General features: G+C 48.2%; 10 protein-coding genes across 10 annotated transcripts; 5 read left to right on the top strand and 5 right to left on the bottom strand.

The window, feature by feature from the left end:
* Positions 1-479: 479 nt before the first annotated feature.
* On the bottom strand, positions 480-1,642 carry BO79DRAFT_253216 (dTDP-D-glucose 4,6-dehydratase; the record flags this gene model as incomplete). Its single annotated transcript, XM_025685981.1, has 3 exons — positions 480-913; positions 966-1,171; positions 1,218-1,642. The coding sequence occupies 3 exons, from the start codon at positions 1,640-1,642 to the stop codon at positions 480-482; spliced, it is 1,065 nt and encodes a 354-aa protein (XP_025541269.1).
* Positions 1,643-2,634: 992 nt separating this feature from the next.
* Positions 2,635-3,556, top strand: BO79DRAFT_216017 (NRS/ER; the record flags this gene model as incomplete). The annotated part of the gene is made up of 4 exons (XM_025683295.1): positions 2,635-2,940; positions 3,001-3,123; positions 3,171-3,248; positions 3,302-3,556. 4 exons carry the CDS (start codon positions 2,635-2,637, stop codon positions 3,554-3,556), a joined length of 762 nt encoding a protein of 253 aa, XP_025541268.1.
* Positions 3,557-4,159: 603 nt separating this feature from the next.
* On the bottom strand, positions 4,160-6,648 carry BO79DRAFT_191978 (alpha-galactosidase; the record flags this gene model as incomplete). Its single annotated transcript, XM_025680862.1, has 3 exons — positions 4,160-5,820; positions 5,873-6,479; positions 6,550-6,648. Coding segments are annotated over 3 exons (2,246 nt in total), but the record flags the coding sequence as incomplete, so codon positions are not given.
* A 1,014-nt stretch (positions 6,649-7,662) lies between these two features.
* On the bottom strand, positions 7,663-7,842 carry BO79DRAFT_143257 (uncharacterized protein; the record flags this gene model as incomplete). The annotated part of the gene is made up of 1 exon (XM_025678310.1): positions 7,663-7,842. One exon carries the CDS (start codon positions 7,840-7,842, stop codon positions 7,663-7,665), a length of 180 nt encoding a protein of 59 aa, XP_025541266.1.
* Positions 7,843-9,945: 2,103 nt separating this feature from the next.
* BO79DRAFT_236644 (class I SAM-dependent methyltransferase) lies at positions 9,946-10,917 on the top strand. Its single transcript, XM_025684605.1, has one exon. It carries the CDS (start codon positions 10,024-10,026, stop codon positions 10,894-10,896), a length of 873 nt encoding a protein of 290 aa, XP_025541265.1. The 5' UTR covers positions 9,946-10,023; the 3' UTR covers positions 10,897-10,917.
* Positions 10,918-11,709: 792 nt separating this feature from the next.
* Positions 11,710-13,027, bottom strand: BO79DRAFT_208300 (S66 peptidase family protein). Its single transcript, XM_025682363.1, has one exon. It carries the CDS (start codon positions 12,990-12,992, stop codon positions 11,934-11,936), a length of 1,059 nt encoding a protein of 352 aa, XP_025541264.1. The 5' UTR covers positions 12,993-13,027; the 3' UTR covers positions 11,710-11,933.
* A 655-nt stretch (positions 13,028-13,682) lies between these two features.
* On the top strand, positions 13,683-13,988 carry BO79DRAFT_253211 (uncharacterized protein; the record flags this gene model as incomplete). Its single annotated transcript, XM_025685980.1, has 1 exon — positions 13,683-13,988. The coding sequence occupies one exon, from the start codon at positions 13,683-13,685 to the stop codon at positions 13,986-13,988; it is 306 nt and encodes a 101-aa protein (XP_025541263.1).
* Positions 13,989-14,388: 400 nt separating this feature from the next.
* Positions 14,389-16,359, top strand: BO79DRAFT_208299 (O-methyltransferase). The gene is made up of 4 exons (XM_025682362.1): positions 14,389-14,634; positions 14,700-14,829; positions 15,131-15,257; positions 15,315-16,359. The coding sequence occupies exons 1-4, from the start codon at positions 14,464-14,466 to the stop codon at positions 16,084-16,086; spliced, it is 1,200 nt and encodes a 399-aa protein (XP_025541262.1). The 5' UTR covers positions 14,389-14,463; the 3' UTR covers positions 16,087-16,359.
* Positions 16,360-16,724: 365 nt separating this feature from the next.
* Positions 16,725-18,180, bottom strand: BO79DRAFT_244364 (uncharacterized protein; the record flags this gene model as incomplete). Its single annotated transcript, XM_025685362.1, has 5 exons — positions 16,725-17,214; positions 17,271-17,426; positions 17,864-17,871; positions 17,952-17,964; positions 18,082-18,180. 5 exons carry the CDS (start codon positions 18,178-18,180, stop codon positions 16,738-16,740), a joined length of 753 nt encoding a protein of 250 aa, XP_025541261.1. The 3' UTR covers positions 16,725-16,737.
* A 769-nt stretch (positions 18,181-18,949) lies between these two features.
* On the top strand, positions 18,950-20,084 carry BO79DRAFT_262049 (uncharacterized protein; the record flags this gene model as incomplete). Its single annotated transcript, XM_025686547.1, has 2 exons — positions 18,950-19,241; positions 19,317-20,084. 2 exons carry the CDS (start codon positions 18,950-18,952, stop codon positions 19,886-19,888), a joined length of 864 nt encoding a protein of 287 aa, XP_025541260.1. The 3' UTR covers positions 19,889-20,084.
* Positions 20,085-20,735: the final 651 nt, after the last annotated feature.

Genomic DNA, 20,735 nt, shown 5'->3' with positions numbered 1-20,735 from the left:
ACTAAATTTATGGTATGATTATTTGGTTATAGTATTAGACATGTTGACTGTACACTTTCCCAGTCATACGCGTGATGGGCCGTGTCTATCTCAAGTACTCCGTACTGTACATCACAACGCTGTTAGAGGTGATTGATGGATGAGGCGGGTGATCCATAACAGCATCACGACCCTAATGCCCGGCTACAATGTTAAAGCGGCTACCGTCGAGAGATGAGTCCGCTGGGGAACAGAGGGAGGAATAGTCTGTAGTTCTTAATAAGTTTATAGACACAGACGAGTTCGTCAGAAATGATCGAGCACATTATGATGAGTGTTCCAACTCTACTTTACGCAAAAGCGACTACATCACTGTGGTTGGGAACCCTAGCTACCGCGCTCATTCATTCATGTCCAACTTGCATGGAACTACTCGGCCTGATACATAATATCTGAAATAACGGTATAGCTTCATTGTCACCGCTCCTCAGAGGCCAATGTCACACCCCGATTTGATTGCCGAGTGCCTCCTTCCACCAATTGTCCCCATTCTTCCGATACCACTGGACCGTGTCGGCTAGTCCTTCCTTGAAGCCGACGCTTTGAGACCATCCAAGCTCTTTGAGCCTGTCACCCTTGACAACATAATCATTGTCGTTGTATGGCCTATCTGGTATCGAGTCAATGAATTCGTCGAAGTTCTTCTCTATATCATGTCCGAATTCTCTCAAAACTGCAGTTGCGACATCACGTACTGATACCTCATCTGACGAACTAACGTTGTAAACACCACCAGGAACACCCTTGTGAAGAGCCAAATCATATGCAGCAATCACATCAGCAACATGAACGAAATTCCTAGTGCGGCTGCCGTTGCCTTGAATCGTCAACTTCTGGCCGCTCCTGGCAAGCAAAGCAAACTTGGGGATGAGCTCTGTAAGAAAAGGTCAGTCATGAATGAAGAGAAATGGGGCAACTAGCCCTACTCTCAGGGTATTGACAGGGTCCGTAAATGTTATTACACCGTAGAATCATGCTGGGGATACCAAAGCTCTTCCAATATGCCATGACGAACATTTCGGCTGCGGCTTTGCTAGCTGCATAAGGATTGGTAGGGTTCATACGCGTGTCTTCGTCCACACTGAACCCCCATGTTTCCCCGTACACCTCATCAGTCGAGGCATGTACGAATCTATGGAATATCAACTAGAATCAAGTATAGCTGCCGAAGTGAATACCTTATAATTTTACCATAACCGTTCATTGCTTCCAGCAACCGAAACGTCGCACACACATTCATGTCCACAAAGGCTCCAGGATCGCAGAATGACTTCTGAACACTAGATTCTGCTGCAAAGTGTATGACACTGTCAATGTTATACTCGCCCATAACTTTAATCAGATGTTCCTTGTCATGGAGATTGCCTTGGACAAAGTGAAAGTTTGGTCTGTTCAATACCGACTTCAGATTCTTCAAGGTAGAGACGTTACTCAATTTATCAAGACAAACAACACTGTATTGTTCATCATATTGATGGACCAGGTGATGGCACATCCATGAACCAATGAAACCGGCTCCTCCAGTAACCAAGATATTCTTCACCGCACTACCCGGCCAGTCTGTAGGACCTTTATTCCCAGGCACGATGGTAGTGATAGTCATGATGAAGTAAAACTTTATGAACTGGAACGTGTGATTCGATCGTTATGGGACGGCTGCCTTCATTGGTAGTGTACTGACATATGCAAGGGTCACGCAGGAAATATATATATCAAGACGGGCTCACTGTTCCGGCGAGTTTACCCATCGAAGAAAAAGGGGTTTTTGCAACACCCAATAAACAAGTTACTGCAAGCAATTTTGAACTCAATCCAGGAATCCGGTTTAATAGAGATATGGCCTACTCTATCTAGAAGGAGAGAGGCACTCGCAAGACGTCATATATCATCCCAATATTGGACTTTGACATCATTATATACTCTATTGCCTTAAACAGTGCGAAGGTGAACTCAATGTACCAGCTTTGTAAGCATCCATACTGTGCTTTCTATGGTGTGCCAAAAGGCACGTGCCAATGCCTGCCAGAAGAGCGAAACACCAATTGCGGTGACGTATATCAGCCCAGTTTGGGTTGCTGAAATCTAGATCTAGTAAAGTATATGGCAGGTTAGGATACGCAGGACAGAACCTCTACGGCGTGGCGACACAGCAAATTTCATTCATGTGAAATCTCGGCCATCGAAGATGGTCTGTGAATTCGAAGAGGAACCTCAATGATATATAAGCACCATGTCTTTCTACCATTTATTTAAAATATCCGAAAAAAATCTCCGTCGAGTCAGGGAAATCTGTTCATCCTGCTATATAAGCCAAAGTATACTCTGCTTTTCATACCAATTTCCCAACGCAAGTGCTAATATGGCAGGTGAAGGACCCACTAGGTATCTTGTGTTCGGTATAGCCACATCATATAGCCCTCGGCGTACATCCAGACTGACGTCTTAGGCAACGGTTGGATATCCGGCCAAATTCAGGATTACCTGAGAGAAGAGGGTGATGACCTTGTCATCTCTGAAGCACGGATAGAAAACCGAGAACAGGTTCTAAGGTCTGCCTTTCTGATCACATCGCATATACTTCTCATTTTCTCATTAATGGTAAGCAGTGAGCTCGCAAGGGTGAAACCTTCCCATGTTATCAATACCGCTGGGAAACGTGGTGATCCCAACGTGGATTGGTGCGAATCACACAGGGAGGAAACTATCCGCTCAAACATACTTGGCTCGGTAAATCTGGCTGACTGCTGCTTCATTAATGGCGTGCATCTCACCCATTTGGGGTCTGGATGCATCTACGACTACAATGAGGATCATCCCTGGGATGGTACGGGATATACTGAGGAGGATGAGCCAAATTTCACCAAAACCTTCTATTCTTCCACAAAGGTCTTATCAGAAAAGGTACGCGTGCAGCATCGTGCCATTTTGAAAAACCGATACAGTTGACCCAACATTTGGTAGATTTTGAAGCACTATTCCAACGTGTTGATTCTCCGTATTCGCAACCCTATTGGCGCAGACTTGCACCCCAAAAACATGATCACCAAACTTGCTTCGTACAAGAAGTTGATCAACGTCCCGAATGTAAGTGTAAACCACCCTCACATCGACTGATGCTGACGATCACCTAGTCCGGGAGCATTATACCCAGCCTTATTCCTACCATGATCTTGCTTGCAAAGCATAACGAAACTGGAATATACAACTTTGTGAGTCTGCTTACTATGCCTAAGTTCAGGTTTGAGCTCATGTAAGGCATTAGACCAATCCTGAGCCATTCACCCACAATGAGGTCATGAATTTGCTTAAGAAGCACATATGGCCAGGGCTACAGTGGGAGAACTTCACCGAAGACGAGCAAAGAAATGTTCTGATGGCTCCGCGGTGCAACACGACCCTTGATACCAGCAAGCTTCAAGGGAAGCTGGCTGAATATGGATATAGGCTTCCCGTTTCACATGAAGCAATGGAAGAGGCCTTCATCAGGATCAAGCGCAGTGACAACTGGATACATTGAGACCAGGGCTGTAAACGTTTGTTGAACTTCTCTGTGCCGCCAGAGAGGAATTTGCTCTTTCCCCATATCTGTCATCATTTGCAGAATTTCATGTGGGGTTTACAGTATGAGAGTGAATAAATACATTCGCTTACAAGATTTGAGAAATATCTTTTATGACACAAAAATGTTGATGGTACTTTTCCTGCGCCCAAGTCCAATATTTTCAAAACGTAGTAGATATCGTATTCCAATGCCAATTAGAAGGCATCTGGCGAGTTTTCCGGTGTACCGATCATCCTTTGTAGACTGATTAGCTGACTGTATCACTGCGTTCCACGAGGTAGCTCGCTCCGTTTGAGCATTCCAGGTCTTGCACCCTCAGTACGCTACGCGAATCACTGACCCTTGTCAAGTTATAGCTATCATCATCGCAAGGTCGCGTCGTCACGATACTGTTTGCTTCGAATTAGTTCAGTTTCTCTTTATTTGACAGTGAGCGGTTTCTCCAGGGCAGGCGCTACGATATCAGCCAAGGTAACTTTGTTGGCCTTAAGACAACAGCGAAAGACAAACAGTCTTGACCACATGCCTGTACACACCTAGACTCACTGCCTTGACGGTGTAAAGGTCCCATGTTCTCATTTCTGAATTTAACCAATATAACCAAAGAAAAATGATTCTAATTGCTTTTGTCCAAATTGGCTAGACACAGAGAGTATATATACGGGGATGAAATCTCCGATCATTGTCTCTCCAGGAAAATCACCTTGCTACCATACTCCGTATCAAAGCTATACTGCAACCCCATATTCATCAGCGTTGCACCGGAGTAAGTCTGGTCACCATCAACAGTATACTGCGCCTCAGGGTCCAACCCCTGGAGCCTAACCCACGGCACGGCATGGTTGACATTTGGCTGGACCTGGAAGTAAAACAGAACAGCTTGGGCGCCATCCTCGGACACGAAAAGTGCGGCAGGCCACTGGGAGTCTTGAGGCAGGCGTAACCGGTACAGATCTCCGTTCAAGACGATGGGGTTCACTTTCTCCGCCAGCGCAAGAAGCTCGGGGACTATGGCGTCACCTTCCACCGTGGCTGGGTCGAGCTCCAAGCCGAAAGAGCCACCCATCATAGCAACGTGAGCGCGGAAAGTAATAGGCACAGTGCGGCCAGTTTGTGCATTAGGAACCGCGGAAAGGTGGGCTCCCATTGCCGATGGCGGGTAGGCAAGTGAGGTACCGAATTGAATGGTGATTCGGTCGATCGCGTCGGTGTTGTCAGAAGCCCAAATCTGGGGGAAATACTGCAGCACACCGGCATCAAAGCGGCCGCCGCCTGAGGCACATCCTTCCCACAGTACATCCGGGAAGCGGGTGGTCAGTGTGTCGAACACCCGGTAGAGCCCTAGCATGTACTGGTGGTCAGTGGACGGGGACGGAGTCTCGTGTATTCCCCGGTTGTTGTCCCATTTAACATAAGAGATGCCTGGAGTTTGCAAGAGGTTTGTCATGAAGTCTATGATGAAATCCTGCACAGCCGGAAGCGCCAGGTTCAGAACGAGCTGGTTCCGACGCTCGGTACGGGGGTAGGGCCCAGCATGAAGCGCCCAGTCCGGATGTTCGTGGTAGAGAGTGGAATTGGGGTTGACCATCTCGGGCTCCACCCAAATACCAAAACGAAGTTTTGTGGAGTCTGTTCCATTGACGGTCATATTCGTAATGTCTTGCACGACTGGGGTCAACCCGTCTGGGAAGCGCGCTGGGTTGGGCATCCAGTCTCCCAGCCCGGCATCATCGGACACGCGAGGGTACTTGTCACCAAACCAGCCGTCGTCCATGACAAAGAGGTGGACACCCAGGGCAGCGGACTCTTCGGCCAGAGTCTCAATGCTGCTTTGGTTATAGTCAAAATAAACTCCTTCCCAGCTATTCAGGAGAACGGGACGGTCGGACGTGGCGAACTTGCTCTTCATGAGGTGGTTTCGATATAGTCGGTGGAATTTGCGAGACACTGAGCCGAGTCCTTGGTCCGAGTATACTGCAACACACTCCGGGGAGGTCAGGGTCTCGCCAGGACCAAGGTTCCATGAAAATTGATCTGGGTTGAAGCCCAACAGTGCCCGGGTGAAACCTTGCGATCCTTTTTCTATTTGGGCCGAGAAAGAGCCTGTATAGATAAGGTTAAAGCCCCATGCCTCGCCTTGCGATTCGGTAGTAGCTGGATCTACTATGGCAAAAAAGGGATTGTGAAGGTGAGAGGAGTATCCAGTACTGCTTCCGAACCTAATCCCCCGTCAGCAACGTCACAGTGTCGGTTCTATGATAGGCGACTTACCCCTGGATGCCATACTGCACTTTGCTTCTCTGAACATTGGCCTCTCTGGCCCAGTCACCACGAAGGCTGACCAAGTCAAGGTCTTTGTAAGGGAAATCGATGCTTATACTTGCAAGGGCCTCGATGGTGATATTACCCGGGCCCTGGTTAGTCACATTGACACTTCTCACGATGGCATCATATTTTGGAAATATGGAGTATGACAAGTCGGCGGCGACGGAGCTATAGTTGTCATAGAGATGGACTACCAAAGTCGTAGCGTCTTGTGCATCTCCAAATGTGGCAGGCAGGCCAGGCAAAGCATTCTTACCCGCAATCACCTCGTGCGACACATATTGAAGATCGCTAATAGTATAACCTGCCGATTCCCGGATACGAACGGCGGGAATGCGAAAATCACCACGGCCTTGGTCAGGGAACTCCCGACGGATTCGACCAGGCATGCCAACCCAGCCATTGACAGCGGGTTCCACTGGCGATGGGATTGTGCCGGTGACGACACCACCGAAGTGATCAGAGATCAAGTCTCCGGTGGTGCTGTTAACATGGAACCGATATGAGACATTGTCGCCGTTCAACGCAAAATCAGTGCCATTCGCAACGATCGCTTTAAAATCAGCTTGCACTCTGATTGAAGACGCGGCGTTGTCGCATCCCTCACGACCCGCATGACATACCCTGTGAATTTGAAGCCCCAACTGCGGGAGCCGCTGCAGAACGACCGTATAATGTAAAGAGGCCCAGGGCCACCACAGCATGGGACGACCCGATCATGGTGATGATTTGTGGTGGGTGAGTGAAGCATTCCTTCCTCTCACCGTCCTTTTAAACCCGGACGGGGTTGACTGCATCCGGGGAAATATCGGAGGGTATCCCAGGTTGTTGCTGGCCATCTCTCCCCAGCGCCGGCTTGGCACCCCCACGCCTCATTCCCCAAGGTGGCTGGGATCATCCTGCCATGCTCGTCAAGACTACCTGGGCGGAGAAGAGGGGACAATCTGGGGATTGTTATTGCACCGTCTTCGGCTTGGCTCGATGGTTCAAGCTGCAAGATCAGCTCATTGCAGTAGGTTTCTCCCCCTTGGCCGCGGAGTTGCCCCGGATGGTCCGGAAACGGGGATGCCGTTCTTCTTTCTGGGGCATTCGGTGTGCTGTTTGTTCAGTTTGCATGCACTGGTTTGGGCAGCTTGCGAAGGTAAAACAGAAAACGAGAGCAGGATCAGAATAATAATACAATTAAAGTGAAAATAAAACATAATCACGCAATACACCAGTTATCCATATATGCGATGCCCACATTTTGCCTACTGTTGGCTGAAATCAACTGAAGGACCATTTTGATTAAAATAGCATACGTAGTTATGATCTACTAGTAGTTGTGCTCTCCGATTGAATGGTTTTAAGAAGCAGGAGAATATATATATTTGACCGCCGGCTCATGGAAAGAGTCCTGATGAAGTACCTAACTAATTGAGGCAACTATACTACTAGTCGTAGTGACCCATAGTAGGTTGCAGCAAGCCAAATATTCTAGAAGGCTTATAAGGCTTATTGAATATCAAAATCCGATTTCTAAGATAGAATTGTGATAGATAATACCAATAATCAAACCACATGGTGAGCATGTCACGTGACTCGACGGTCGCAAGATCCAGAACCAATTCATCGGAAGATAATGTGACACCTCGCATTCATGATACTAAGAAGCTCCCTACAGTTTCGCGCCCAATTTCACTCTGCTTAATCCCCTCGAACGGAGAGCGCAAGTCACTGTCATGGCTGCTATTGATCTATACCGTCCCGCTTCTTAATTTCCGGGCCAGTCCATGGGCTCGTTCGGTATTTTGCAAAAATATCGAGCACCGTAAAACATGAATTGAATTATTAGCTTTTTCAATGGCCTGCTCTTCTGTCTCGAACGCTGTGAGGATAACCACAGGACTGAAGGTTTGCTCGTGGGAGATGATCATATTATCGGTAACATCGGCAAGCAAAGATTATATCGGAAGTATAAAGAAGCCCCCGGGCTTCTTCCCTGGTGGGATGTATGGCATTAGTCTGCCAAATTGAGTCTTGGAGATCTGCGGCCCCCCACGGACCATTCCAACCACGCCGTTCTCGTTGAATTGGGCTCTGTCAGGCTAATCTGCAACAGCGATTTATTGAAAGCCCAAACGGCCAAGCGGCGTATCCATCTGGCGGCAGCCCGTGAGGTTATCTTGGCTGGGGCCGGTCGCTCGGGTCTTGAACACCCGCACAATCGGGTCGAACAGTTTCTCCTGCAGGAGTTTAATGAAATCTCCGCGTGGACACAACTGACGACGTTTAGTCGGGTTGATGATATTCTGATGGACCCACCTACCAGCAATCAGACGCGGTGCTGGCTGACTTCGTTCGCATCCATAACATCACCCAACTGGAGAGGCTCAAGACCCATGCCTGGGCCTCAGACCTGGCCCCGCCGACAGCGTCCCAGTTTTGATCTCTATGCACTGATCGAGTCGGCTAAGTCCCAAAACCTGAGAATCATTGAATCGATTGGTTTCTGGTCAGAAGGTCATCGAGAAAGGCTTTGCGACCGTGATAAATAGTAGTCGGGCTTTGGATAGGCCTCAGATTCTTAGATTTTTAGGTTCTCGTGGGATTTGGCGGCGGAAGAAGTCGCATTATCGGTAGATTTCGTTCGAACACAGCCGTCCCGGTGCGGACTTATAATTTGAGAACAATTCGATAGCAGTATATACATGTGAAGATGAGGAGGGTTATCAAAATCAAATCCTTTGGTTGAAACGTAGCACAAAGCACACCATAAGATGTGACTGTGCCAGTCATCAATCGAGCCAGAATCTCGCGCATGGCCGCGTGGATGAAGCGGAGACAGATACGGTCAGGTGCAGTTATCCATCGGTACCATAACCTAGGCTACCTTACCTGTTTGGAGTATATACAAATCAGCACCTTTGATACCAGTTCTTCCGCTAACGAGGACCTGCCCTTTCTGGGTCGGCGTCCTAGCGGCCAGCACTAACTACCACCTAAGCTATAATAATCAGTCACCTTGGAGTTACTTTTTCTTTGTCCAACACTCTACCGACCAGCCTGGCGTAGCACTAGCTTTAAATCTAGCCGGAGTCGGCAACAGCACATGGATACTTGGTCAGATACGTTTCGCCGGTAGACTGCCCGAACAGCGTCAAGCAACTCAGATTAGTACTATCTGCCATATACTGTTTCAACCTTTACCATATCAGCTTATCGGATCTCCCACGCACTCGTTTCTCTTATCTGTGTTCGTCTGGCACCACAGCATCGAGACTCTCGGGCCGGGCCTTTTTCTTGGCAACGGAAGACCGACGGGAAATCGGTCGATCGATGTACGGTGTTTATGATCAATACAGTGTGGGTTCTAAGGCGTAATGTGCTGTAAGAAAGCCGATGACTGGAAGCTGGTTTCCCAGTCACCAGTACTTTACAATCCATTCCGTGTCCTTCTAGGCTCCAGGGTTTTCACTCACAAAATTCCAAGTGTGCTGTGTCCATTTTCCCATTTAGAATCTTATTCTTATGTCTTTCCAGTTTATACAGTCCCCAACAAAACTTTGTGTTTTGTATAGCAGTCTTATCATCATAGATACAAGCGGGGCCTCTGGTAGTAGGACTATTGATGTTCTCGACCTTCCGATGGGGGTATGAGCCTTAGGGGCGCTTGAAGGGGATACTGTACGTAATCCCTGAAGGCTTAATATTCATTCATGAGAGCAACTACCCTTTGGGTCCAGTTGAACAGGCGGCTCTTATCTGTGGATTAACTAGGTCTAATATATCATGGAAGTGTATTGCCCGTATCTTAATCGGACACAAGCAGTGCCGCTCGGATTCGACCACCACGGATACACAACGCCGTTTGAGCACAGGCCTCATCCCCTAGGAAGCGTTAGTGCAAATCATAATCAAGAAGTCGCTGACCGACCTTGAATAGTGATTGCGACATATGATAACGAAAGATCAGACATAAGTAGGCCGTTTGAGGCGAACAGTGATGTCTTTTCTCACCTGGTCTATCTTCCCACAACCACGATAGTTATAATACCAACTGCTTTTACGGATAAAAAAACGCAAGGAAAGATATCAAGCTGATCCCATATTGAGTCATGGATGTTCTCTTGTCAAGCTATCTGCATGATGAGAAAGCACGCACTTCCATCGTTGAGCCAAATTTCCAGCACAGGCTTGCTCTAACTCAAGCCTGGGACATCGCCCAAGGCTCTAGAGTGCTCGACATCGGATGTGGCCAAGGCGAATCGAGCCTAGTTCTCGCATTGATCAACGGTTCTCATGGTCAAATTACAGCCATCGACACGGCCCCGCCTGATTATGGTGGACCATACACCGTCGAACAATCGCAGAAGCACATCCAGGCATCCACGCTAGGGCAGCGTATCCAATTTCTCCGCACCGACACGGCCGGTCTGCTTTCCCAACCCACGAGCACCGATAAATTTGATGCGGCCGTACTGTGCCACTCTTTGTGGTATTTTCCCGACCGTGCGAGCATTGCCCAGGTCTTCCAACTTCTAGCCGATGCGAAAGTACGCTATCTGTGCCTGGCGGAGTACGGATTTCGCGCCTCGCGACCCGCACAAGTCCCACATATTCTGGCTGCGCGAGCGCAAGCCCAGTATCATTCCCTACGCAAGTCCGCCGCGACAGGGGCGAGGGAGCCCAACGTACGCTCCGCACTCACTCCAGAGGAGCTGCTGGACTTTGCGCACGAAACTGGCTGGCGAGAAAAACGCTCCGGCTACATACAACCTGACTCACAGCTGTGGGATGGCCATTGGGAAGTGGAGTTCGTTTCCTCAGAGCTGTTTCGTCAATGGATCCAGGAGGAAGGCTTATCAAATGATGCAGCTATGAATTCTGCTATTCAGGAACTCGAGAAATCTGTTCAGGAACTGGGTGTAGAGGGTTCCACCCGGTGGGAGACCATGAATGCCTTTTGGGCGGTGTTGGAGTTGAAGTGATCTCCGCTATGTTGATTAGGTCCATTTCTCAGAAATGATTAATGAATACATGCACCTTGAGTGAGCACGGATGGTATACTTATCATATATGTAAGTTTTTGTCAAATTTTTGTGTATTGACGCTTCTGCGCGTAAACTTAATGATATTCTCAAGCTGCTTAAAATCAATGGGATTGGAGAGCCCATATTCCATGGTCCAAGGATGCCGCCCGTGGAGGTTTAAGTTATTTTACCGAGCGTACACAAATCATCCGCACAAGCAGTATACTTATTTCCAACAACCTTCACAATGCGCCCTAGACAGGAAAGAGAATGGAACCTCATCGCTGGTCACGGCTCCGATGAGGAGTCTGTATGAGGTGACACAATTGAGCGATATTCAGAAACTTCGCCCAGAAGGCAGCGAGGGGATGGTGTCCGACTGATCGTAAAGCCTGCTTATCCACGAAATGGGTTTTCGGCGGCGGATCTCCGGCGGCGTAGATGGCTGTGGCCATAATGACGTGCTTGCCGGTCACTCCATAGGCTGAGATGGCTTTATCTCTTGCGTTCTAGGCCAACGATTATTCTGTTAATCTAGCCTTAAAGGCACTAGCTACCCTTATGTACGGAGCAGTAATATAAGCGTGAACACAATGCAATCCCTCCTGGAGAGCCCCAGGCGTTAAAAAAAGAAATACCACGGGTCCATCACTCATTCATTCAATACGATGGCTTTAGACTAATCGCCTTTCATTTGGATCAGGGTGGCAGTGGAGTGCTTTGTTTCATGGTAGCGCTTTTGAACATGTGCTGCTGACCCTCGTTATATCGGGAGATTTGGAGTGTACTATAATTTCACACAGTTTCAGAAAGCCTTGTCTATCTTGCTACTTAGCCATGCCGTGTGAGGGCGACCTCACCTTGGGAAAGCGAAAGAGTAGTAAACCTGTATTAAAGCAAAGTGACAGGCCTCCAGGCAGCAGTACAGAGGACCCCTACAGACGTAGGCAGAGTTTCGGCGCACCTCTCTCAGCGAATAGAGTCCCACTACCCCGTCAAGCCTGCACCCCAGGTTCCAGAACGCTAAACTCATCGAGATCGCTATCTAATTTGACTAATGCGTTGATAGGCAAAGTCAAGAATGGACTCGTATGGCCAAAGTCGACGTTCATCAAAATCGGAAACTCCTCACGACTTCGACCAACAATCACCTCAAAGACTTCCAGTATCACATTTGCCAGCTCTTTTTGCATATCAGTATTGTATTTATATCCTCGTCCAACAACCAGTCCTCGAATTTCATGCAATATGCCAGACAGAGCGAGATCGACAAGATTGTTTCGGAACTGGGATACAGAATACGGCAGTTGCAAGTTGTCGCCCATCGCAGACTGAAGAAAGAGAATCTTGTCTTTCCACGAAGAGGGGGCGTATTGGGTCCCCTGAAGACGCACGACACAAGGTACAGTGCCCCCAAACAGATATCCAGTAGCTCGACCTCTCCGAAGCCATCTCCATGAAGGCGAATCAACGATTTCCCGCGGTTTGTCGAGTACCCCTTTGCTAAGCAAGAAGTCGCTATGCTCCTTCGAGCAGATAGAGGATCGAGGTAGTGGACCCACCGACTTTTCCCCTTCAGTCAGCACACGAATGAAGTGGTCGACTGTGAGTTGTATAGGCTTGGGAAAATCAGAGAAATCCGTAAGAACACTGGGTCCGTAGAATGTGCGCAAGCCGGTCTGAGATTGAATCGCATAATGCAGGAAGGTAGTGTCACTGTAGCCGACGAAAATTTTAGGATTTGATCGAATAAGGGAGTAGTCGAGGAAAGGTAGCAGTTCATTCGCATGCGCGCCCCCGATCGTGCAAATAATGGCGCCAATCGTGCTATCACGGAATGCGGCATGGATTTCCTCGCATCGAACTCGAATAGAATCCGCGATAGTGGCTGTTGTTTGGTTAGAGAAAATAATCTGGACACAGAAGCCTAGCGACTCCAGATAGAGTTTTCCTCGCTCGAGGGGAGCAGGTAGGATTTCATTGAGACGTGCGGAGGGTGAGATGAAGGCGATAGTGTCTCCCTTCTTCAAAGCTTTCGGAATAATGGTGTCCATTGATGTCGTTAGGCGCTGAAAAGAAAGGGTGTGAGACGATAATCAGAGTGGAAATTCCAAGGAGTCTTGCGCCACACACTGAAATGATAAGTAGCTGGACTCGTGACTCCGGCCACTCGAGTGGCTAGTGCAGCTGGAAATACATAGTAGTTCTTGACATTCGATGAGCCGTTGATTGGCAGAGATCTCCCGGGGCCGGATCCACCGTAGGTTGGATCCTAATAGTACTGACATCTGCCTGGCAGAGCACGCGGAGACGACCGGGGCGCAGAGCCTATTGCTGCGTAAGGGTGCCCCTCCTCCTCCCCATACCTGTTAGTTGTCAATCGCCAATGTTACCTAAATGCCCGGAGTTTCAGGCCGTATCCTCCGGTATTTGTCCACGTTTGGCCTGGTTCATGAAGCGAGTTTAGACTAGTACTACGAGGCGGTTTTGAAGTAGGAATCAATCACCATAAGGCAATACAAACTGTGCCATGCTCCACCGGCTCCCTACTAACGCGTACCTAGGGTCGGAATCCAGCTCTCCGCCTGGCAGACCCTTCCATCCTTCCTGTTGCTAGTCTAGCGGGTATCGCAATTCATCCGATGCCAGCCAAACGGCATTCCAGTAGGCGCACGGAACTAAGTTGACAGCTTTCGCCTGGACGATGGATAAGCCCCCATATTTCCAAGGACTTCAGTCTTTGGATGACCTCCCAGCGCCATGGTCAACCCACCTTGATGGATGTGTTTCAGCTGGACCGTCTCACCTGCGGTAGAGACGATCCCACCAATAATCAGAACATTGACGCGGACCTGGATGGTGGGGGCAATCAGACCACGACCCTTTTCGTCGACATGGCGCTGGGCCTCGGGTGGTTGAGATGGATAGATATCGCCATGATGGCGTGCTTGGCGGCCAGGGAGCGAACCAATGACGAGTGGGGTAACCTCGTTCGCGCCGCAAGGCTGTCCTTGGTGGAGACGTTTACCTACGCGACCGACTTGGGCTAGAGTCTCATGGTGGTTCAAACGGCTAAATTCCACCGGGTAATAGAAACATTGGTAAAGAGAAACTAGCTGGTTGGCTGAATTCGTTTGCGTCCCGCATGTTCTCAGTACTGTCACATTCATATGTATGAAATGTCACCGGAAGACTCCTCGTACTCTGTCGATCGGCGCAGATGTCAGTCGTGCTAAACTAATTGGGACTTCTATCTGCTAGTGCCTTCGCTTTCCTTTGTCTAAGCACATTGCTATGCATTAGTGCTGACGGGGGAAACTGGAGATGACCAATGTAGATGGCCCGTACTATATAGGTCAATTTCCACATCAATGAATGTCCCTATATCTCTACTTGCACTTCGACTAAAATTAGGAACACAAAAAGATCAACAGAAGTATAAAGTATTTCCCTGTCCCAAACCTGGTATCGCCCGGTCTCTCAGTGTATACCTCTATCCCAAAACTTCGGATCATCTCTCTCGCAATGGCCGATACTGTGAATGCACTGACCGCTGCTGTCAACAGCACCCTAGCCAAGCTTACCCCCGGAGATGACATCGCCGAAGCAGATCGGTACCAGCTTCTGGATGCCATCGACAAGCTCCGCGTTGCCGTGGAACCACCTCTCCTCACCGTTCGCAATCTTTGCTTTGGCGTAAGTCATCGGCGTTACCTGTTTACAAACATGCTCTCAAACTAATGCTGGGCACAACTCTGAAGCACCATGGCCTAGTTGCTATTCGAGTCGCCATCGGAATGGGTATATTCGATGCGTTTGCCTCGGTGAAGAACGGCGAAATGAGCGCTGATGCCCTGGACGAGAATACCAAGGGGGACAAAGCCCTCTTAGGTAAGTCCTTGCATTGACCCTTTTTTTTTTCCTTATTTCCCTTTGTATCTTTCTCTGTCTGCGGGCTTCACTTTTTGTGACAGTCTCTGTCCTGTTTTTCTAGTTTTCCCGGTTTCTCTTTCTTTCTTTATTCCCCAGCCTCCTTGCCTATTGGAACAATATTGTGGATTCAGGGGTCCTCTCAGGTTTTTTTTGTGGTCACGACCATTTCTGTTTCATTTTTCTCATTTCATTCTATTATCTGCCAAGATACATCCCTGATAGTCAGGATATCTATATTAATGGTCATTCGCTTCTGCAGTGCGTATCATGCGGGTGCTGTGTGCGAACCACGTCTTCGAAGAGACGGGGGTGGAGAAATACCGGGCGCTGCCGCTAGCAACCATGTTCGCTTCTGGTAGTCCGCCCAGTGAGGTCATCAAACATTTGTAGGTCTTTTTTTGCCGTCTTTCAATGGAAAATAATCGTGGCTCATATGTAACAAGCCATTCGGACATGAAGGCTTCGGTACACTCCTATGACTATTTCGAGGCAAGGGGATACCGTAACCCTCAAGATGCCTACGACACGACCTTCCAGCTTGCCTTTGGGACAAAGGAACATTACTTCGAGTGGATACAGCACAATCCAGAGGAGCTACATGCCTTCAATACAGTGATGGAGATTGGCAATCGCTCATTGGAAGGTGTGCAATGGTATGACTACTATCCATGGCAGGAGAAGCTGGTCACTACCAGTGGCCCAAACCGTGTCCTCCTGGTGGACATCGGCGGTGGCAAGGGCCACGACCTTTCCGGCTTCAAGCGCAAGCATCCCGAGATAAGAGACCAGCTGATCGTTCAGGATCTTCCAAAGGTCATTGAGGACATCCAAGAGCCGCTCATTGAAGGTGTGAAAGCCATGGGCCATAACATGTTTGACCCACAACCCATTAAAGGGGCGAAAGTATACTATATGCGAACTGTCTTACACGATTGGCCTGATAAACAGGCCCTGGAGGTTCTTAGGCGTGTTCATGATGCCATGGCCACCGACTCAGTGCTACTGATCAATGAGAATGTCCTGCCCGAGATGAATGCACCCGGGTTTTCATCCTCAATGGATATCATTATGATGGAGCTCTATGGATCACTGGAACGGACAGAGAGGCAGTGGTTGGGACTATTAGAGAAGGCTCAATTCAGGGTAGTCAAAGTATGGCGGTCGGGTTTTCAGGGAACTGGATCCAATGCGTTATTCGAGGCGGTGCCTGTTTGATAGGGGAGGGATCTTATGTTTGGATAACACATCTGGGATTCGGGCGGCTGGCGGTTGTTGAGGAGCAGAGAGAATTTTATTGAATCGGTCCCTGCCATACACAATTTGTGATCCTGTTCATAAAAGTTTATGTGGCGGCGCCCGTTTTCGAATTGCTGAGACGTCGATCTCTTGACTTGTCAAAAAATCGATGGGCCTTTCCGGAGACGCGCCCCAACTACCCGATGGCTGCTAATCACCGCCGTACCCATTCTGATTCCGCTAGTATACCAGGTTAGGTGAGGTATGCCCAGTAGCAGCCAAAGTCCAGCCTAACTCTCACGTGCATTCAAGATTCTTGGCCACCATAGTGTGGCCCGTAATTGGGCGGTAGAGTGACAATAACACAATAAGCCAGCATCAATCAGTGCGACTAGAGCTGTCTCCGTGGTTGACCGACTTCTGCCCCTTTGCGTTAGTTTTGTCGACATGTTCAACCGAAATCGCCGTTTGTTCGACACAAGACCATGAGATGATCACTTGTAGTATGGCACAACTATATTATTATATTCCGAGTACCGTGAGCCAGGGAAGTCGGATTTCATATAGGAGTACTTCTAGGAATCAATCTACTGTACAAGTAAATGGCCTCGCGTGTTCTCCTATTATAAATCACCTCATCCAATTATTGCACCAAGTCATCAGCCTTTCCCATAGGTTCAGTCTTTCGTTGAGATATTTTCTAGCGTTAAATTCTGTACACTCCCAGAGTCTCATCGCATGCGGTCCGTAACTTTCGTCATTCCACTCCTCGTCCGGCGGAAATGGCGAGGGATCAAGAACTATGCGCAGCGCATATAGTGAGCCATCCAAAACCTTATGCTTGACGTCGAATTGGTTCCTAAAACGACCGTACTCAATTGTTATATGATACGTTTTTGCGCAAAATGCCCCTTGGTTTAGCCAATGTTCATTGACTTTCCCTTTGTACCAGATATCGTGTGGTCGTCGCTTTGTGAGGGTCATCTCGATGGTAAAGTGGCCGATTATCTTGGAATGCTCAATGGTACGATCGAGATGCGCAGAATTATGCGGTTTCCAGTCAAATTCGGCAAAAATCCAACAAGTGTACTCGGTAGAGCAAAACAGCTGCATGGCAAGGGTCAATTTGTGCGGAAAGGAGGCTATTTAATTGCTGAACACACCTTTCCTGTTCCATCTTCGTGAAATGTAATCTCACTTGACCCGTCATTCCAAATCCATGGCTCTTCACAAAGAATGGAACGGACTGTGTCGGGCCGGGTCATTAGCTCCGCGTGGGAAGCTCCCCAGATTTTGGCTGATGCAGTAATGATGTTTTGCTAAGGATATTTTACTTTTTTTAGATATTCTCAAGGCGGTTGCGTCCGGGTGGTGGTGGGCTCGTGGGATGCGTTGACGGGGACGTGGCAGCTGATGAGAGCAACAGTCCTCTCACGCCCCACGAGGCTGAGGTTAAGGGCGGAAGATCAGGGTCCCGCTAATCCGTAGTGGGAAGAGGCCAGAAGCCACGATAAGGGGATGATCCGGGTTTTCCTTGTGCCCCATTTAGTATGGGCGGTGCGTAAGCCAATCCCGATGGCAAGTACATGGCCTGTCGATTGTAATACCGTTGACCTGGAATTCAAGATGTCTTAATGTGTCGGTTGATTACCCCAGCGATTACAGTCCCTTGTCTGCACTCGCAACTCGTTTGTTGGCGTGCAGGCTTCTGTCGACACCACGCCGGCATTCAGCTAGCAGAGGTCGTCAACCTCACACCGGCACCTGGACAATGGAAAGCTCCGGACAGTTATGGGTATGGATTGAAGACTGGGCGAAGACTCATTATCCATACCTTTACTTACATTCATTCATGAACTAGCCACTGTTTTGTTTATGCAGAGCATAGCAAGTGGGATGTCGCCAATAAGGCCTGGATCCCGGAAACATACGACGGAAAGAAACTGGTATAATCCTCACAATATAGACTCCTACCTCAAAGCGTATTAGCACCAAATGCCAGATGAGACACTTCGAACTATCACTTATCTCAGGCGATGATGCTGTACTGCAATTGGGAATACCAAAGCACATGCTGGGTAAAACGGGTCAGCTTGGTTTGTTAGCAACCTGCAAGGCGAACGCGTCAGAGCTTCCTCGACACCATGTTCACTACAAATTACTGCCGAGTGTTGTGGGGACCGCACAGTAGGCAGTAAACCTTTTTTTTTTTGAAGAAGGAATATGAGCAGCCACTGAGTGTATGCCGCTAGAGACCCGGTGAGTAGTGCCGGGGTTCAGGTGACAGAAAGAATACAAGTAGAAAGCGTAATGTTTACAAAATCCGCATAAGGCTCACTAGTACTGGATTTCTATTGTGAATGCGATTGTGCTCTGTTGTAAGATTACTATCAATGTACTTTGATTCATCATCGCTGGCTGCAGTACGCTCCATGTAGATATATACTTCGGCAAGACAGAGGTGAGAAAGAGTATCAAGGATATGTTCGTTTTGGTATACACCTAATTGTAGTCATTACATATTAATCAAACCGTTTTCAATGAAAATATTAGGATCTGAGGTCCGATCAGCCGAAGTTCGAACTTACTGATTTTCTTATCCTTTCTCAAATCAACAGACCAATATGTATTTTCAAATAGTTATGTTTCTAGGTTTAGTAAATATCCCCATTTTTTTCCGCGGGGGGGGGGGGGACCCAAAGGCTTGGCGGGATTCAGGATAATTTGTCTCACAACCAGAGCGACCGACTCCCCTTCCTTAGATGCGTCCGGCATGGTCCACCTGTTGCCCACCTGCAGTCCACCCTGATTTCTCTCACAATTTCATATCTTCACACAAACAATGCCACCTGTCACCAGAGCGCAAGCAAAACACGAATTCCCAAACTTCTTTCCAGAAGCTTCCCGCGACGCGTCAACTTTCGCGCTGAGGCAGCCGCATGGAACCGGCAAACACGCCAAGTTGGTCGATTGGATCGTATTGAACCCAGGCACAGGCGCGACACATCACGATGCAGCCGACTCCATTACTAGACTCTTCCAAAATATTTTCAAGCAATCTGATTACCTTCGTCATCTAAGATTTAGACGGACGTACCCCGTGGAAGCACCACACACCGAATGGCTCATGCTGTGTTAGTCTCCCAAGTCACATTTCTGTCAAGCAAATTGGGATATCCACGAAAATAAAGATCTGACGTCGTTCCCAGCGTGGAGCTCTGCGGATATGCGCAACACATTTATCAACTCAGACGAGTACCAGTGCCTTACCGAGACCCTTGCCGGTTGGGCTTGCGAGCGATCCGTCCAAGTATCTATGATTGATCTGTCCCAGACACTTGGGGCTGCATTCCATGACGGCGCGTTCCGGAACCAGTATGTTGGTGCAATAGAGTACTACGAGCTCATGGCCGTGTATTTTCCTGAGGATCTGGCGCGCTCACAGATTCAGGAGCTGAACCGCACCAATCCATACAACCTTGGAATTCTCATTGGCTCTGATGTGTACCCCTTGGCAGGGCTAACGGACTGGCAACATGGATGGCTTGATCGACCGGTGCTCTTCCAAGGGCAACATGCTCGGTGTCTCGTCTACTTACTGCGGTGGGAGAATGCCGACCGCGAGCACGAGTACAAAAATTTCCACGCTAAGGTGAACAGGAACATTGTAGATTACTGGAAGGAATTTGTCACCACATTGAAGCAAAATGGGATGTTGGCCTACGAATCGCAACATGCCTCATTACTTAGACAGTCGGTCGGATCGATGCTAGGTGACTAGAAGATGTTGAAGTTATGACAACCCATGGAAGTGTAGTTAGAGATCGCGGAAATCAGGTTTATTCATAGATCGATACACAGAAATCAATGCCCGTCCCTTGTCGTGAGCCCTTTCGCCCAGACGCTTATTCCACTTGTTGACCTGGCGTTACGGTTTGAAATATGACAAGGCACGTAAAATGCGATATCAAAAACAGACTATCTGATACAATTGAACGATACACCATGCATTCTACTCCATCTGTGACCGGATGCTTGGCGACAATGTGCAATCCGGTAATCTTAAGCTCATATAGTGCCTCTCTCTATGTCACATGACACCTTGAATTACCATTAGAAACCTAATGCAAATCCTAAATATAGAGTATATCTTTATTATTATGGAAAGGAGAGAACTAGATGTATACATACAAAAGCAAGTGAAACGTATATATGTATGTAAGCTTAGCCTTGTGTGTTACATGGATAATATATAGAGATAAGATAACTCTTCCATGAAGAGAGAAGATTACACGACCGTTATAATACTATTATCATGAGACATTACAACATATGGCGTTTTCCTTGCGTGTATCGGACCTTCTACATGATAAGTCGCTGTCCCAGACACAGGTAAGATAGTTTTCGGCAGCTTCTACTTAAGCTACTCGCACCTATAGCTCGAACAGCTCTGGAGACGGTGAAAAAAGTACCGAATAGCATTGGAAACGGCCATCAGTATAATTCACCCACGGACCTCTACCTAGGCTTATCGAAGAAGGCGTAAGGTCCTTGTGCAGTACGCAACGTTATTCCATGACCGATTTCTGTGTAGAACAGGATGCTGCAAAGCAATTTTTGACTATGTA

Source organism: Aspergillus costaricaensis (genome assembly GCF_003184835.1).
Source record: "Aspergillus costaricaensis CBS 115574 unplaced genomic scaffold BO79scaffold_10, whole genome shotgun sequence".
NCBI lineage: Eukaryota > Fungi > Ascomycota > Eurotiomycetes > Eurotiales > Aspergillaceae > Aspergillus > Aspergillus costaricensis.
This window is presented reverse-complemented; position numbering and strand designations above follow the sequence as displayed.

Coding starts and splice junctions, on each gene's coding strand:
- BO79DRAFT_208300 (XM_025682363.1), bottom strand. CDS start 12,992: ATGGACACCATTATTCCGAAAGCTTTGAAGAAGGGAGACACTATCGCC.
- BO79DRAFT_236644 (XM_025684605.1), top strand. CDS start 10,024: ATGGATGTTCTCTTGTCAAGCTATCTGCATGATGAGAAAGCACGCACT.
- BO79DRAFT_208299 (XM_025682362.1), top strand. CDS start 14,464: ATGGCCGATACTGTGAATGCACTGACCGCTGCTGTCAACAGCACCCTA. Junction 14,830..15,130: donor GGGGGACAAAGCCCTCTTAG/GTAAGTCCTTGC, acceptor TCGCTTCTGCAG/TGCGTATCATGCGGGTGCTG. Junction 15,258..15,314: donor AGTGAGGTCATCAAACATTT/GTAGGTCTTTTT, acceptor ATATGTAACAAG/CCATTCGGACATGAAGGCTT.